Here is an 18909-nt window from a genome sequence, read left to right as displayed (position 1 = left end):
TTTCCTCAATCCAAAAATATAGAACCAGAGAACCAGGAGGCTCTCAAACTGGTACCGCCAGCAGCGTAAGTGAAGGCTTGCTCTTACTTTCCCACTGACCTCCGTGCCTGAACAAAACAAGTGGCTGTGACCACGAGGTTTGCTGGTGGGGATGTGTGTCACTGCTCTTTAAGCTTCTTTGGTTCATAGATGGCAGCAATCACCCAGCCATAACCTTAATAGTCCCTTTTGGGTGGAGCAGGAATCTGCAAGCTTTGACACAAACTGCTTTTCAAGCAGCTAGTGGAGAGCTGGGTCGAAGGCAGCACATCCAGTGCTGTGTCAGCAGACAGTTCCGTGTCTGTTGTGTGTCTGTGGTGCTGCACATGTGCTTTATTAATCCCTGTGTGCATCATCACCCTGCCTGTAAAGGAACCCCAGTTTGCCTCTGCCCCTCATGTTTAGGTTGGTCACTGTCTAATCTGAGTTCCAGCACCCAGCTGCCTGTACTAGCCTGTGGAGAGGCTCAGTCAAACAAATGCTAAAAACTGTATTTATATCCTTTCCTTTTCTCTAAAGCATTCTGTTTGTTCTTTTGCAGGTGAGACCATGAAGCACACCCATCTTCCCTTGCTTCTGATTTATTTTTTGTTGATGGTTTGAACGGGCAGGTGTTGTGCCACCAGAGATCACTGCTTTGCAGTGCATGGACAATGATGCAAAGAAACTTTTACCTTTCTGAAGCACTGGGGAGACAAAGCCTTAACGAGCCTGCGGTGTCTTTTGAACTGTTTAATTTCTGGACATTTTTTTTAAATACTGGACCAAATTCAGCTAAACAACATGAAGGAAAAGACACTATATGTGCATAAGATAGATTGCTCCAGAGTGTTGGGGTTTTGTTTGGTACTTTCGGTTAATTTCTTTCATAATTTTTTTTTCTTTGGCTGTGCAGGTTGGGCTTAAGGTTAAAGTAAGTGCAATATTTTTTTAATGGTTGACTGAAGAGCTTTCTTCATGTGTCACTGGTCTGTCCCTAGGAGAGCAGGCATTGTTAGTATCTAATAATACCTCATTAGTGAATAGCGAGGCATGAACATCCATGAAGAAATCTGGAGATTGTGAAAAGGGACTGGGAGGGCGGGAGGGGTTGCTGGGACTGTGGATTTGACTGTTTCCTTACAGCACTGATGTACGTGGGGCCTGGGGGGAGCACAAGACCCGAGGAATGGACTGACCAGAAAATTTCTGATGAGCAGAAATCCCAGCTGGGAAGCCCAAAGCTGGAACAGGCAGCTGAGACAAGGGGTGGGCTTGGTGCTTGACTGGGCTGCCACTAATTAAGCAGAAGGATTGCTCTTTATGCCAACCTTTTTTCAGTAATGCCATTGATCAGGCTCTTGTTTTAGATGGATCTAATCACAGGGCAACTGAGTTTCAAGCTGGGATATCTTAGCATATATACTATAGTATTTAACTGTCTGAGCAGTCTATGGTGCCTATACCCCTCACTCATTTATTATTTTTTGTAATTATTAACCCTGTGGAAAAAAACATGAAGCTGGTTCAGGTTGGAGGGGTGGAAAGAAAAAAAAAAAAAAAAAGAAAAACCACAAAAAGTGGTTTTTTAAAAAAATAGACGTTAACTATTTTTTCCTGAACCAGGAATTTACGATGCTACAAATACAAGCTTTTGGCATGTGAAGGGCTGGAGGGCTGGTTATCAATTTGTTGCTACCAGGCTGCCGAAGTGTCAGTATGGATTCCTGCAGGGCCTTTGGGGGCAGGGTGGGGGGCTCTTTTCTTTTTCGCTGTCCGTTTCAGTTCTAGTCAAAATAATTAGCTATATATATATATTAAATTTTTTTTGGTCTTTGTATAATTCCGGTACATCATTGTGTATTGTGACATGGATGCTGTCAGAATGGATGTTTGATGGCATTTTTGTAACCTGTTGCTTTGTGTCACCTCATTGGAAGTTAGCAGCAATGGTACTCAATGTAAACAAAGCAGACTTGAACTGGAAGTAAACACACTGGATTGCTTACCTGTGGAGAAGTCACTGTCAGCAAAACAGGAAACACACCTGTACACACTTTTTATTTCATTCACCCCTGGTCTGCTGTCACCTGGCAGGGTGTTGGGCAGGAGCTCAGCTGCTCTCAGGAGCCTGAGAGTCTCCTTCAGCTGACATTCCTTTTCCTTTTTTCTTCCAAAGTTATTCCACTGGGAAGTAAGTAGGTGCACACTTATCTGATAACTACTTCATCGTGGTGATGGTTACAGTGGAAAACTTCCTTCAAACTGCCCCATGTATATTATGCAAAACTGCATAGACTTAATACAATTCCCAGATAAAATAGGGTCCTTGTGAGGGGTACTAAATAGGACCCCACCTCTGATTACTAAATGGGTGTGAGATGCATTTCCCCTCCCTTCTGTTTCCAGGCATCTAATATTGTTTCCACTAATCCCAGCCCTACAGCAGGGATGCTGTTTCTCCAAGCACCAGAAGGATGCAAAAGGGAAGAGCACCCTGCTTCAGGGAGCCGGCTGGTAACAAGAAAGGCTTCAGTGGTGCCCTTTTCTCCCTCATTTCACTGGTGTGCCTCAGCTGGAGGGCCTGCCATTCCAGTAAGAACAGCAAATAGTTGTCTGGCCTAAACTGAAGAGAAAGCAGAATTATAAATGAGCACTTTGACTATTTAGACCTTCCTCTGTGCTTTTTTAAAAAACGTTTTTCAGAGTTCTATTATGTTTACTCAGAAAATCTGTTCATACCCCTCTAGAGAACTGGCTGGGGGAAGAAAAAAAAAAACAACCCACAACTGTGAAATTCTTTCTCATCTACTGTCTCCTCCCTCCTGCTGGCCATTGCCCATTCAGTCTATATTTATTCTGTATCACAGACCAGAGTAAGCAGGCTACCTCTAAACCATTCATTGTGCCCACAAAGTGTCACGGTGCGAGCTGGCTGTAACAGAAGCTTGGCTGAACATGACAGGGTACAAAATTGCTGCAAAGATGCCAAAATCACATTGTTGCAAAGGACACTGCCTGAGCAGCCTGAATTTACTCGACAGTTTTTGAATGCATGTCAAAAAATATTCCATGTACACGGGAGCAGGTGTGTACTTGTCCTTTATTAGCTACTTCATCACAAAGTCAATTACAATGAAAATTCCATCAGAATAATGGGGGTTTTTACACAGTATGCAAAACTGGCGGCCATGTGGGATGGCAAAGGAAACCACCTCTCCCAGCATTCAAGAAATGAGTAAAGCAATAAATGAGTCTGGAAGATGCTGTGGTTCAGAAGACTCATGCAGAGCCTTTTAGCCTGAATTGACACAATATAATTTTGGCTTTACCGCATCATACACCTTCAGTGTAAGTCCAAAAGAATAATGGTTTGGATTTGTGCCTCATGTTAATATTGTTTCCAGCATCTGTCAAAATAAAGCTCTCAAGTCATCACAGCTGTAAAGCTGTCTGAAGCTTCAGGTTTGGCAAGAGATTTTTGGAATTATGGGCTTCATGTCCATAGCTCTGCTGACACTATTGATGCTCTGTCTGGATCTGCTGCTCTTCCAAAATCCACTGACCCAAATGTCTGTAAAAGCAGCTCTGTGCTGTGAGTGACGATTAACTGAAACCAGGGCAGGTTTTCTCCTTGTCTCATGCTGTGTGTGCTGCCATGGAAGCAAAAAGTAAGTAAACTTGAGAACATGACTGGTTTTTCTTAAGAAGCTTTTAGAGGTGTGTGTGAAAGTGTGGCCCGTCCCAGAACATCGTGCGCAGCGATGGGTACTTCAGAATAGTTTCCTGCAAACCTCACCAGAAGATTAGGAACAGGTCAGGAGTCTCTACTAGTGCTTTATTTCAGTTTAATGTTCTGGGGTTGTATTTTTGTTTGTTTGTTTGTGTTTTTTTCCCCTACAGTTAAATGGGATGAATTTCCCCTGTCAAAGAATCAACATCACCATCTTATGCTCTAAAACGGCCCTTCCCTCCCCCCATTAACCACAGTCACAGCACCTGCCTCTCACTTGTAACTTTTTAAGGGCTTGTGCCAAAATTGTCATTTCATTAAGGCAGGCAAAAGCTGTTAGTTACTTCAGCCCCTTCTTGTGAGACAATAATGTTGTGTGTTGTGACAGGGAGAAGAATTATAAAAGAAAGACCTCCTAAAATCAGCCCTGCTCTATTAAATTAACAGCTGGCCTGTCATCTCTTCTAAGTGTAATTAAGCAATCTGCAAATTCCCATGTGAAAACAATCTTGGTATGAAAGGTTGGTTAACACAACAACCTATTCTTGGGTTGAAGAATAAGTGCATCTGTGTAAACAATACCAGCTGTTCCATGAGAATCCATAAGGGAAAAGTGTCAACAACCTGAACCTGAGCCTGCACACACAAATCACCTTCTGACCAAAAAATGAAGTGGTAAGAAAACTCCCAGTCAACAGGTGTTGCACAGGAGGTGTGTGAAAACTGTATAAAGTTCAGTGAATAAAGAATTGGCTTTTCCCGCATGAAGATAACGGAGTCTCGACTAACTTGGTCCAAAATCTGCTGACCCGAGGCGACGGCGGGAGGCGGCGGCCGAGCCTGCCGGGGAAAAGGAGGCGGGCCCGGCCGAACCGGGAGCGAGAGACGGAATCCACGGAGCCGAGAACGAAGGAACAGCCCGCAGCGAAACGAGCGTCAAGCGGCGGATACACAAAGCAGCGAAAGGCTCCGGCTCCAGCCGACCCCGGGACGGCTGCAAACACACAAAGCGGGCGGGGAGCGGGACCCGAGCCGGGAGAGAAACAAACACAGGCAAAACACAGGAACAAATAGAACTCCCGAAGGCGCCGCCCAGAGGGAGGGAGGAAGGATCGGAAAATGCATCGCGGCCGCTGAGACGGAGGGAGAGAGCGGAAGAGGCGCGCCGCGCGGCATCCGCGGCGCGGGTTATGGATAGAAGCGCTGCTCCGGACCCGCGCCGCAAAATATGGATTTACGCGCCGCGCAACGTGAAACTATCCTCCGCGCAGTATAGAAAATGCGCATCCGGGCTGCGTAGTATCGAAATTATGCGTCGCGTAGTAGGAAAATTACGCGCAACGCCGCATAGTAAAGAAATTGTGCGCTGCGCAATATCGAAAATACGCGCTGCGCCGCGTAATAATAAACTACGCGCGGAGCCGCGCCAAAGTGCGCAGGCGGGGTAAGGCCCGGCCTGGGAAGTTAAAGCCGCGGTAAACTCCGCGCAGTCTGAGCCGGGGAATCCCCGCTGCCGGAAAAGAGACCTCGGGGCTGCTCCCGCTCCGAGCCGCCGGGGAACCCCAACGAAGAGCCCGGAGAGGGAACATGTATGCGTGCGCCCCTGCACATTGATTCCGGCGGGGCAGTGTCCCCAGGGGCGCGGGGTGGCCGCTCCCGCTCCCCGGGAAGCCGCGGGGGCGAGCGGCGGCTCCGCGCGGGCGAGTTTTATTCTCCAGAAACCCCCGAGCCCCGCTCGGTTGGCAGCTCCAGACAGAAGGCGCGAGCTCTGCAGACGGCAGGACCCGGAGCGCATTTCCTGCAGCACAGCTCCTTCCCCGAGCTGAGGGCTCCAGTGCCGTTCCCTCCCGGAGCTGACAGTTCCACCGCCGTTCCCTCCTGGTCTCGCTTTCCAACAGCCCGGGCGGCTCTGCCGGGCCGGCCTTGCACCGGCGGCCCCTCTCCGCGGACTCCGGGCCGGGAGGTGGGAGCCACAAGCGCTTCTGTGTCTTTTAAACCTTTTCTGTATTTGTTTTCGGTGTCGTCGTCCCCCCGTTCCTCCTTCCCCCCCCCCCCCCCCTTTGCCACACGCGGCCTTTAGAGGGGTTGTGTTGCCTTTCCCCCTCCGCTTTTGTCCCGCGGGTGTTCAGGGGCAGGCGGGGGTGCTGCAGCCCGGGGTCCCCCCGCCCGGGCACTGCAGAGTGAAGGATCTCATCCCTACGGATGCCGCGTTTGTTTTTCCCTTCCCCCGCAGCAACGGCCGGAGTTCTCTTTTTCTTTCCCTTCCCTCTCCTTTTTCCCTGCGGGCAGCATAGACCCCCCCGCTCCAGCGTGGAGTGGGTTCTGACGACCTCGGTTTGATGAAGATTTACATACTCTGTATGCCTTGAAAACGTTGATGGGAGCAGATGGGTTGAGCTTCGCTGCTGCTGTGACAGGCACCAGTCACAGAACCCTAGGAATCTCCCAGGAAGGCTCCCTATTTTCACTCATCTCCTCTTTTAATATGCAAGTATTACCAAGGAGTAGAAGCACAGACAGATCCTGACACACATTTTGGTCTGAAAACTGAGGAAGTAGTTAGAGGCTAAAGCTGCAACCTAAAGCACCTTGTAAACTGAAAAAAAAGACAAGCCAAAGACACTTAGGAGCAAAAAGCTGACAAGCAGTAGAAATCTAAAGTCTGTGAAATACTTAAACACAGAACCAATATACAGAGTCCTCTCATATATAATGTTGGTGCTGTCATGTAGAGGTGGGAGACTGATCTCACAAGTATTCCCTCAAATACTTTGGTGCATCAGAAGCAATCCTTAAACAGGGCAAGTTTAGACACCAGACTCAACACAGTAGAAAAACTGGGCTCCTATGAAAGGGTGATTTGACCAGAATGTTGAGTTCCCATTCATAATCATGTTTCCTTTATGCTTGAAATGCAGCCCAGGATGATCAGTGGTGACACCTGCTTGAACAAAGTCTGGTATTCAAGCTATAGCTTGCTTCTCTCTGTGCCCTGAAAACTCAGAATGCTTTCACTCCCACATTAAGATAGAAATTCTGTGACTTCCCTGTGTCCTAATTAGATAGGACTTATATCTTACAGTTATTCCTGGATTCTTTTTTTTTTTGTTCCCTTAAATTATCAAAATTCTGATGTTACAAGAAAAGTTCACAAACACTGATGAACACACTGAGAGCTCTGCACATTTCAGACTGTAATTTTTTGGATATGATATTCCTTCTGCTTCATAAACCATTTGCTTCTGCACACATCAGTCATGGATGATATATACACTTATTTCCCAACCCCACTCAAAACAAAAACCAACCAACCAACCAACCAACACACCATCAATGTTTTATGCAGTTCAATGCTTTGGAGCAATAAAGGTTTGTATCAAATGTCACAGATCGCAGTTTGTCTGAGCCAAGCCCTATTTCACGTTTGAATTGCTAGATGGCAAATAAACTGCTCCACCCAGCATTATTGGTTAGAAGTGTTCTTCCTGAATTAAATGGGAGGTTTCCCAGTGGTTTGCTCTCCACATGGTGTCCCAAGGAAACAAGCAGCCTAAAGGAGTGGGAAGAAGTGCCGTGCTGATGTTAAAAGGTTTGTTCTTTGAAAGCACAGAGCTGCTGAGTGTACACCGGCTGCTGAAACGCCGTCCCTCCACCCAGCTGAAAAGGCAGATTGATGGCAGCAAAACAGTAAATTACTCCTCAATTACTCCCTCTTATCAAATGTCTGATAAGGCACTGCTTTTGGCATTTAAAAAAACTGCTTTGTTTCCTTCTCAAAGATGTATCACATCCTTCTCAAACATTCCTGTTGAAAAAATAAGCCTCACTGCTCAAATCGTAGAGAAAACATTTTGAATGAAACACTGCATTTTACTACTGTTTTCTACCATGGAATATTTTGAAGAAAGCATTTTATTTTCATTTGGGGAACCCCAAATGAGATCTCCTTTTGATTTCTTACTGCTGCCAACAAAATGAAAATTCAAAAACTGCACAGCAGCAAAAGGGTGAAGCTCCCTGCAGTGCTTTAAACCACCAAGGAAATTCCAGCAATCAGGGAAATATTTTTCTCAACACCATTCAGATTTCACAGACTGTAACACAGGAATTATAGTGGTTAGTTCAGCAAAGTTGAAAGGGTAAATGCAACCCAAGGAGTACTTGGTTGTTAATTCATTAGTAGTTTAGAAACTCTGAAAAAAAGACACAAGCCAAGCAACCAACCTTGACTGATAAGATGATTCTGCTTATTCCCTCAACGTGTGGAAGGAGTTTCCTCTTTTCCCCCCAAGTATCTCCCAAGAAGCCTCTGAGCACACTGACCACATTGAGACTTGTCTGGCACTTCCTAAACATCAGCTACACAGAGACCCAGCTTCAAAAAAAACCCCAAACATTTGTGAAGCCACCTCTTTTCTCTCCAAGGTGAAACATGAGTTCTCCCTCCGCCACCTCAGAGTGCCAAACTTCACAAAGTGTGGCACCTCCCAGAGCTGATGCCTCTTTCTGGGCAAAAGCAGACAAACCATGGGCTGAATGCTGAAATAAAAGCCAGCAGAGAGGATGAATATTGGCTTCCTATTTTGGGAATTATCAGGGGGAGCAGAGGTGCAGGTTACCAGCATAGTGCTTTTTATGGAATCAGACATCCTTCCCATGAGAGAGAAGACAGGCACCCTAAGTTTTAAAAAGGAGTTTCAAAGACCTTTTTAAAGGTTCCTCTTCCTGCACTTATAGGTAATGGCATTTATCACTTCTTAACCCATTTCTGAATAAGGCCATCTCTGTGCAGACAGGCTTAAGGAATATATATTAAATGGAAAAACGTACATGGACACATGACCAACCACACAGAAGTAGTACTTGCAAGGACATTTACAATAAATGGCACTAACACCTTTATTAAGATTTTAGTTTTTCATTTGTGAAAAATGAATTGATTTCTTTTTTCCCTTGTATGCAGAGGAAAAGCAAACTAATAGCAAAAATCAAGATTACTTTCTTATTTCAATACTGTCTTTGTAGACACAAAGATACAATTTTAACAAATACTGTTTATTGCAGACTTTAAGCTGATTCATGTGAAAAAGGCACTATGAAACTTAATCAAACTAGATGATTAAATTTGTCTAAATTGAGTGATATTATATATAATACATATATTATATATAAAATCACATGACCATGTGAAACAGAACATTTTGTGACAAAAAATCATTGCGTCTCCAAAAATAGCATTTTTTGGAAGGGATGTTTTTCTTTCTCTTTTTCCCCTGTTTTGCCTTCAGGAATCCACTTTTCTGAAAGATTACATTTATGAAGGAAATGACAAAGGCTTTTTGCATGAGGAAAAACTGATATCTGGGATCAACACACAGAGAAGTCTAGATTATACACTGTTGTTTTTGATGGGTTAAGTTACAGACAAAAAAATGCAATTATATTTAAAGAAAAGTACTGTGAGTTGTTGCATGGCTACAGCAGATCTCATCACCTCTTTGAGCTGGGTTGTTACTATATTCTAGTTACTCCTTCTTGTGCAATATTATAGGTCATCACAGGTGAAATATGGATAAAATCAATGTACAGAATATTATTGTGCTATAAACAGCATCATTAGTAATAAAACATCTTGGGAGTGATGCAGGAAAAATTCAGTCTGTGTTGGGCTGCTGTTCATTCCCTAAACATTTCCTCTACATTTGCTGGAGTCGACAACTTAAGTAAACATCCTGCAGCCAAATGCCTGACAAGAAAGACTGAGCCAAAACAGATGTAATTGCACACTACAGCAGGAGATGGGATTCAGAATCTTATTATAACTGAAGGGTTCAAATGCTTTTTTATTGCTGGCTCAGCTTCCCTCAGATGAATCACCAACAAAGACAGGCTCCAATTTATCTGTCATGTTAATTCCATAAAGCCAAGACTCATCTCTGGGTGTGAATGAATCATGTACCAATATTTCCACCTGTCAGGAATCTCCACTGCATTTCTCTTCTGTTCATTTTTCACAATGGGGAGCCAGCAGCAGGTACTTCTGTGGAGACTACGGTAAATTTTCTTTATGTTGGCTAGTTAGGTTTACAAGACAATAAGACATTCCTCTTCTCCTAAAGCAAAGCTGGGTGGTTTAATGCTATGGACAATGGAGTTAAAGAAAAGAGAAAACACATTTAGTGGCTGCTTCCTTCATCAAAGGACTCCACACCTGAATCTGTGGCAGCTGCACTGATTTTTTCTTGCCGTCTTCTCATAATTTCTTGCAGTTCTGAACTACCACTGTTAGCCTATAAATAAAAGAGAAGAGTTTACTTGTGGCTTGGACAGGTACTGAAATTCCTCTGCCAGCATTTTTTTAAGACAGTTGTTTGAACAAACTCACCTGGTAGCTCCAACAGAAAAGTATTTACACTAGCCTTAGATATAAACCATGGAAAAAAAAATCTGCAAACTATTAAAAGCATAAGCTTGCCTTTCAGCACTGCTGGGCATCTTTAATTCCCACATGAGGCCCTGGAAGTGCTGGGTATTTAGGGGGTTCATAAAATGTGGCTTCGGTAAAAGCAGGGTTAAAGCTCAAAGAGTTTGTTAGTATTCCATACTTAAAAATCTGGGCAATAATATTTAGAAATTAAAAACCTTGGTAGGTTTAGATTTATGGAAACACAGAGCTCACACATGCACCTGGGATTGCACAGGCAAGACCTAAGTAAGGATTCAGCCTGGGGCTCTCACACAATTCACCATTTGCATTTGCAGCTCAGAAACAGGTTTCAAATTTAGAGCACAGTCACAGAAATTGGACCATATTACAATATCAGCAACAGTGAAGCATTGTGAGGACAAGGCTTTATTTCACCTCTTAAGAGTGAAAAGCAGGTCTACTGAACCAGCTGCAAACATTGTTTTTCCAACATAAATGAAATTATTAGCAAGGCCAGGACCACCTATTCATTAGAGCAGAACTTCCCAAAGTGTGCCTGACTTGGAATAAAACTAGGGGATTATAAACAAAGAGCCATATCGGCTACTGTACTATCTGGCCATGACATGACCTTCAAAACTTCAAAATCAGCTTCCAAAATAGCCTCTGAATAAGGAAGCAGAAACTGGTTTTGAAATGTATGAAACAAGTTCCAGGACTGTTAAGGGGAAAATGCTGCAGGTGATTCTGAACTCTGAAAATGCATCCTATTAATTTCATAAAATTTCATATCGATTTACCCCATTCTGTCCATTAAAATGCAGCACCTGGTGCCACAAAGAGTGAGAAAATTTCTAAATGAACTACAGTGCTCCTCCTACTTAAAACACCACTGCTCTCCTCTCCCAGAGTGGAAGGGGAAAGCAGGTGAGGGGCCCTGGAAGTGCCTCTCTGAAAGTGATGGAGCAGCTTTATCTGTCTTGATTCATCTTGTCCTTGCCTTCTTGGTTTCAGATACAGAACAAGTGCAGCACCCATTACTGAAGGCATGCATAAAAAAACATCAGCAGATACCCAACAACAGACTTTATTAGTGGTCATGTACAAATATTTTCCTGAGAATAACTAAACAGCCCAAGCTGAAAGAATTTGCCTTCCTGATAACATCAATGACAACATGAGCTTGAAATGCATTATATTATACTATTTAGGGAGAGAAAGAACTGTGCAACTTCCTTTGATGACATAATTCAGCAAACAACAGGCTAAAGCCATCAGGAATTGCGTAAATTCTGAAATTCAACCCGAAATAACCGATGCAGAAATAAACATTTCAATTACCTTTTCCCCAACAAAAAAAAACCCCAATTACCTTGTGAGACCCTAAGTACCAGTTAATTAACATTTGTAGGGCATTTATTAGACAAGTCTGGACTTTTGAGTTTCTTGCAGAGTAAGGCCTAACGGAGGCAAGCAGAGTAACAGCATGGAGCAGAAAAGACCCCTATGATCCCATGCATCTCTGCTTTTCAGACCAGATTTCACCGCAAAGCCACTTCCATCTCAGTACACTGAAATAAGATGGCTGGCATGCAAAAAAGTTGACAAATACAAATATATCTTCACTAGGAAATGATGGATTGCTCTGGACTGTAGTGACTTATATTCCTAAGAGTAAAGGTGAAATATTTCTCCCTTCCTTTAACAGCAAAATAGGGCTTGGAGAAGGGAATAAAGCAATTTTGACAGTGTTAGAAAATGATGCTCTCTGAGCCACACTGATCATGTAAAGTGTAAAATATGCATTATCATATGCCTGTCTTTAAAAATATGCCTGGTAGTTAATGCTTAAAATCATTTAAGTGAGACTGTCTCATATTAAGGAGAGGATAGAAAAGTATATTAAAACTCTTCAAGATTTTCTTCTAAATAGGATGTGGAGAATGTAACTTCTCACCTGGGTTGATCTCATATCTAGATAATTTCTCCACTTGCCACGACAAGTTTAAAAAAAAAAAAAAAAAAGAAAAAAACAAAGGTAGGTGCATCTCTAATTCTACTGGTTTAAAGTTGGCAAGTATTGTCCTTAGCACAGCTCTGGCTACAAGCTTGAAGTGTTTAAGAGACAATACTTCTTTAATTAAAGCAAACTGCTGCAGAGCAATAAATACAGAGACACAATACTTGATCCTTGGCTCAGAAACTCTGCTAGCACAGTGTCCAGAGTGTTTTCCCTTCAGTGCAGGTGCCCCAGCCTTTGACCTGAAAGGCCAACAGCAGTGGGCTCACCCTACCAATTTCTCATGGCCTATAAATCAAATCTCCTCTACAAAGATAAAGCAAAATCACTTATCACCACCAAAATTATTGGGAGTATGTGTTTGTCCAAGCACCAGGCAAAGCAAGAAGCAAGAAAAGGGGCATTTTACTCTCCCAATGTTTTCTCCAAAGCTCTTTTTTGGCTGATTTTGTCTTCTTGCAGTCGGATTACACCACAGAACATCTTTAAATTGAGTGCTATTTCTAATGCTTTTGGACCACTTTAGAAGTGGGGAAGATCTCACCTGGTATTTTTGAATGAATGCTGTTCCAATGAAATAATACCAAACAACTCACATAAAAAAGAATGTTTTATCAATGTCATGGGAACTGAGGAAAAACCACCTGCCTCACAGAAGGAGTTATCTAATCCTACAGGTTCAGGAGTGGTGCCCCAGGTTAGGTGAGTGAGAAGAGTAGTCCATACCTCCAAGGCAGATTTCTGCACCGTAATTTGGATGTAGACTCTCGACCCTTCTGGGCAAACAGTCCTCAGCTCCTCTTTATTGAGGGAGAAAAGCTGAGCCCCTGTGAGCACACCGAGGCTGTTCACAGTCCTGGGGAGACAGCAAGGGAACAAACAGCAAATGAGAAAAACCACACTGGCCAAGGCAGTGAAATAAGTTGTTTTCAGCCCACATTGCCTCAGGCAGAGCTGCTAAATTCAGAGCAACTTTGTGCAGCAGGACTACTGAAGTCAATTGGGTATAGAAGTACACCTTTTGGTGGAGGCTAAAATATATATTAGCCTCTATATGTATATAGTATACACTATATGTGTATACTGTATATAGAATCTATCTATATAAAATTTAGTATGTATGGATTCTGTAGATCTGTAACCACATTGGCATATGTATGTATATATACATATATTTGGCAATGTGTTTATAGATCTACAGAATCTATATATAATATAGATTATATATAATCTGCCAATACATTTTATATATGTATTAGGTACATTTATATACATACATATATACACACATACATATGCATATACACACAAACACACATATATCTATATGTAAAACAAAAATATTTTTTTTCTAAGAGTGCAGCTAACATCTCTTGATTTTCAGGAGGCTGCCTGATTTTAAAAGGTGGTCAGACCTCATCCTACTTCCTGACAGGAAAACAATTTAAAGAAGTTTTGCTCCATTTGCCCTGGAACTTACACAGGGTTGAATCCTTTGGACTGCAACCAGGCTTTCACATCCTCAGGAGAGGAGTCATAGGTGATGTTCACCACCGGGATGTTTGGCCGTGGCACGTGGAATTTCCTCTGGGCAGCGCTGCGGCCGATGGTGAGCCGGTGAACAAGTTCATCCTGCACCTCCTCCATCTGGGATTTCCTGCCTAGAGAGAGAGAGCGAGCTCACAGGAGTTCTTCTCAAGGTTGCTTTGCCAAAGCCAAGTCATTTCTTGTAATGAAGAATTTCTTCACTTGAAATCATAAACTTATTTTTTCTTTAAAGATTCATTCATTGGATCTGATTGAATTATTACTCTCCTTTATTTTTTTCCCCAGGGAATATTTCAATATTCCAAATCCTCTCTTTGCAAAACAAAGCAAAAATAAAAAAAGAAAAAACCCCAGATAGAATTCAACTAAGACCTCAGGAACGAGAGATGAGCTGGGTGTCACAGAGAGGCGCAAGTCAGTGTGACAGCACCCGAGCTGTAGAATAAAATGGGAATGGAGGATTATTCAATTGTCACACTGTGCCTTTTTATTTCCAACAGAATTGAGGGGTCAAAAATGAAAACAAGAAAATGATGAGAAAGGTTGTAAGATTGCTGACACTGGGGGAAGGAAGCACTTTCCACAAACAGTTTTTTTGTTGAAAGTCCAACTTTTTGGTGCAAATCAACATAGGCAAAAAAATTTCACAGCTGCTGACACATAGCAACTTACATCCAATGAGCTTTTGTAGCAATCACATTTTTGACAGGGTTTTGAGAAATTTGAATTCACTCCAAGCCTGGAGTGGCTGCTTAGCTGAAACACTGTCACATTTTGCATTAAAAAAGGAATTAAAAAAAAAAAAAGGGTAGCTGCTCTCACCAGAGACTCAAGAATTGGGCAAATTTATTTATTTATTTATTCATTTTAAACAAAACTGTAAGAATTCATTATCCCCCAGAACCCATTTGTCTGAAACATTTAGTTCAGTCGCTGTTCATTAGCAGGCAACCAAGTGAAATGCTTTTGAGTCATTTCATCAAGATCAATTTCAATGACAGTGAGAATTGTTTAAAATGATAGTCATAGAACATTTCTCTGGATAACTTCACAAAAATAGACAGAATTCAATAAGGTGTAAAACAACCTTTTGGGGTCAGAGAAGATACTGATTTTGCATAGTTAAACTCTCTGTGCCTTAACATTGGAACAACTATAAAAATCCTCTGACAAACAACTCAAATCATCTCAAAAATTCTCAGAATTTCCTTGCCAAGATATTTTTAGTGGTCTTTATTCAACCTTCTCACTTTGATACACAAACAGTAACTACTCCACCCTCTCAATGCACTCAGATGGCGAAACCTCTTCCTTTTCTCCCATTACACTTATAGGAACAGATGAAATCAAAACAACTTCAATATGAAAAAAAACCCCAAACCCTGCAAGACAGAAATGGTTTTGCTTTCTCTACTTTCCTTTTGTATTCTCACTAAACCTCTCCAGGGGTTCTCTCAAAACCTCTCCAGGGATCAATATCTCTAGCCAGTTAAATAAAAATAAACTTTACATAGGCCTCTAGGATTATTTCTTTAATCACCACAGCAAAAAGAAGAAAAATGGTTGGTTGAACCATTTCCTTTTTTCTTTTACAAAATAGCCTCTAGGTTGGAAGTGGAAAAAGTATCTCTAGTATAATATTTGAGGCATTCAGGCCTTACTGTGGAGGGTTTTCTCCTCTCTCCCCACCCTGAGTGTGAATCAGAAGCCCAGTGACATGAGCTCAGTGATTTGTGCCAATCTGACAGGGGGTAAACCAGGAAAGCCTTTAGGCTGTGTTATCAAAGCTTATTTCCCCAAGCAGGAAGAGAGACAGAACATTGCTATCTTTCTTCTATTTACACAGATTTTGAAAGACTTATGCTTAATCTAGACCAAGACTGTATCAAGACACAAATATTTAGCTGTTAGATAAGAGATCCTTCCCATTGTCAGATGTGTTATCAGAAATAAACAGGATGCCCTGCGCATGGGGCAGGTTCTGCAGAGCTCTCTGCAGGGTTCAGGTGGGCACTTAGCTAGCAGGTTTCCCATCACCTTTGCAGAGGCACCTGTTCTGTCAGGGTTTTGAGGTGCCTGAAGATCATTAACTGGGCTGGATCTCCTGTGTGTGACCCACACCTCTACAGTAAATCTTCACACCTCACACATGCCCTGTACCTAAAACCAGGATGGTCTTCTCATTTTCCATCTAGAATGGGTAGAGAAGGCCATTAAGGATTCAGGGGCACAGCCATGCTACAGCAAAGTCCTTCCACAGAAATAAAATTATCATTTTCGTGTGTGGGGGGGAAATTCACCCTCACTTTCCACATGTATTGTAACTGTTTATTTGCCTGCTTATGTTTAAGTTACAAATCCTTTCTTTGGGAAGCAACAGTGAAGCCTGTTCCTCCAACCAGGCTGTTCTCCAGTTATAATTTCCAGCCAGACAGTCCATTAGGTGAATATAGGGAAACGTTCTCAGAGCCCTCCTGAGTTCAGAGTTTTGGCAGAAGCTTGTCCTCCACTAGGCAATGTCACCACAGACTCCACCAACAGGATTATCCACACAGACACACTTCCCATCCACTGGGGACAGGGGGCAAAGAAGCCCTTCCCCTGAAAGGATTATGCTCAGTGCCAGTTTCTGACCTTAGCTGGAAGCAGAATTTGCTGGTACAGGCAGTGAGGCAGAGGATATGAAAAGGTGTCAACTCTTGAACTACAAAAAGCTCATTATTTTTACAGCTATTACTTTAAAAGCTGTGGCAAACGCTTGCCTACACGTTTCAGTTATTTCTAAGCCAAGCAATCACATTGCATGAGGTGCATTTAGGACAGAAATTACTGACAAAGCAAGCTTTTCTAACCCTACCTGCTTTCAGTCAATACAGAGTAGCAGCCTCAGCATGCCTCAACTGGCATATTTACAAGGTGGCCTTAATCAGTACTTCTCAAGACAGCCACACACTGTTGGATGCACATTACCAACTTTTTCCAGCTACAGAGGTATGGAATATGTCCCTATGTCCTCCTGGGACAAGGACAGCAAAGTCTGCTCCATGGCCTGCCACTTGCTGCTGCTTTGACCAAGCCAGGGGGCCCTGACTGTAAAGTAACTCTACAAAACTATTGTAACATGGCTCCTGTGCATCAGCCAGACCTGCAAACTGTTCTTGAAGCCCTGAATACGTGTTTCAGAACGGTGCAAATGACCTAGAAATAAGGATGATCACGGATTGAAGTATGAAAACAGTGTAATTGATTTTAAAATTATTTAGGTTGCCAGCATATCAGCATGGGCATTTCCATGCCCATGTTAAAACCACTGACCGGAGATCCCAGACATGGGAAATTTAGGTTGGATGTTAGAAAAAAGTTTTTTACTGAAAGAGTGATAAAGTACTGGAATGGTCTGCTCAGGTGGCAGAGTCACTATCCCTGGATGCGTTTAAAAAAAGACTGGATGTGGCACTTGGTGCCATGATTTAGTTGAGGTGTTAGGGCACGGGTTGGACTCTTAAAGGTCTCTTCCAACCTAGTGGACAAGTGTAAAGTGTTTTTCCCTAATTACCATTATGGTAATTACAGCAAGGGTCAGAACACACACCCATGGCAAACCTGTATGTTAAACGTAAGGTTACAACTACATTTTTTGAAATTTTTCTTTGATTTTAAGATTAATCTGAAACGCAACTTTAAGGGACTCCAGAATCAAGCCAAACACACAGGGGAATGGGAGGAAAGCTTTTTTTTATCTCGCTTCTTAGGGCAAACTTACGATCCACAGGAATCTGCTTCTGCCGTTGTGCATCGCGGGCCACGCTGCCGCCACTATCGCTGGAGGTGCTGCTCTGGCGGCTGACCGCAGCCGGCGCCTTGGGCACGGGGACTGGGATAGGAGCTGGGGCACTGGGGGGCAGGGGGACAGCCACGGGGACAGAAGCTGGGGTGGGCGGTGGTGAGGGTGTGGCGGGAACCGGCTCGGGCTGTTTCGCCGCATGCTCCGTCCTTTGTTTCTGCGGGATGCAAGAGAGGCTGGGTCAGGAAACAAAATTTGGGCAAGATGTCAGACAAACCCAGGCTTCACATCAAATGGTGTCATTTATTCCACCAAAGGCAGCTCTCTTGCCAGATACAGTTCCAAAATTTGCCAAAAGTTGATCTGGCATCAAGGTTTGGCATCAATTTCCTTCTCTGCCGGACACAAGACCCACAGCAAGGAAATCCTCTGAAACACGTTTCTTTCTTTCAAGCAGATGAATTCTATAAATGAGATTGTTTTTAAATTTCAAACTTCTATTAACTGGCACTTTTTTACAGCTTTCAAAACTTTTGACCTGTTGAACTTAATCAGTGTAAAAATGTATATTTTAGAGATGTTACTAAAAAACCCCTTCAAAATGAACACATCCTAAACTCAACTAATGTTTTAGCTTATAAATGTCACTGAGGATGGGATAACACATTGTTTGTTGGACTGCAGACAGCATTTAAGAGGTTCCTGCTCCTCCTATCCATTCATCTATGCCTTTTCAGCCCTGTGATCACTACAAGCCATCTCAAGGCAATAATCTGATTAAAAACAAGCCCCAGATTTCCCGAATCTTGGAACAGGACTGTTATTTCTTTCTCCCCCGCTTAATGCAATGTTTTAACAGCATGTAAGTTGTCTTGCTGCTAATAACTAACTAGCAAGTGTCTCAAGAATAACATTGGGCAGTAATTTCTTCTTTGCCTTTAGAATGGCACCAGTTACAGAAGAACACCTGTATTTTCCCAGAGCAATCATAAAAACAGACAAATCCATAAGCCACTTGTGCTGCCCCTTTCCTTCAAGCAGTTCAAACTCCATATCTCACTGTTTAACAGTGTTCCCTTTCCACAATTTTGGACTAACACAGCTTGAAAGTTCAATATTAAAGTTTGTTTACTCAACAGGGATGCCTCATCTCGTAGTTATGAGAACTCTGCTTACTTTGGTATGAAGTGAGATGAATGCATTCTCCAGATTCATTTCTCCTTCCTGAAATACCTTTCCCTATTTCCTTGGAGTCAGAGGGTTTTACAGAGGATCAAGTAGGGAAATATTTGTAGGAGCCATATGTTAGAATTTGAGCAGCAGATCACTGCCCTGACAACAATCAAACTTTCATCAAATGTCAGCAACTGCTTTTGTAC

The 18909-nt window shown here is 42.8% G+C and overlaps 2 protein-coding genes across 9 annotated transcripts in view; one reads left to right on the top strand and one right to left on the bottom strand.

Moving 5' to 3' along the window:
- Window positions 1–1112, top strand: part of PTPRO (protein tyrosine phosphatase receptor type O) — a 144591-nt gene extending 143479 nt beyond the window's left edge. For both annotated transcript variants that reach the window (XM_066184461.1, XM_066184462.1), the window contains one exon: window positions 581–1112. The gene's annotated coding sequence lies outside the window, so the exon portion shown is untranslated. The remainder of the gene's footprint in view (window positions 1–580) is intronic.
- Window positions 1113–8636: 7524 nt separating this feature from the next.
- EPS8 (EGFR pathway substrate 8, signaling adaptor) overlaps window positions 8637–18909 on the bottom strand; it is a 125939-nt gene continuing 115666 nt past the window's right edge. For all 7 annotated transcript variants that reach the window (XM_066184455.1, XM_066184453.1, XM_066184460.1 and 4 more), the window contains 4 exons: window positions 17510–17747; window positions 13679–13859; window positions 12925–13054; window positions 8637–10041 (listed from right to left, as the gene is read on the bottom strand). In XM_066184455.1, coding sequence (XP_066040552.1) covers window positions 9928–10041; window positions 12925–13054; window positions 13679–13859; window positions 17510–17747 — 663 coding nt within the window. In that variant the 3' untranslated portion in view covers window positions 8637–9927. The remainder of the gene's footprint in view (window positions 10042–12924; window positions 13055–13678; window positions 13860–17509; window positions 17748–18909) is intronic.

Source organism: Chamaea fasciata, unplaced genomic scaffold (genome assembly GCF_029207755.1).
Source record: "Chamaea fasciata isolate MVZ Bird 193981 ecotype frontalis unplaced genomic scaffold, bChaFas1.0.hap1 SCAF_5, whole genome shotgun sequence".
Lineage (NCBI taxonomy): Eukaryota > Metazoa > Chordata > Aves > Passeriformes > Sylviidae > Chamaea > Chamaea fasciata.
Note: the sequence above shows the minus strand (reverse complement) of the source record. Positions and strands in the feature narration are given on the sequence as shown.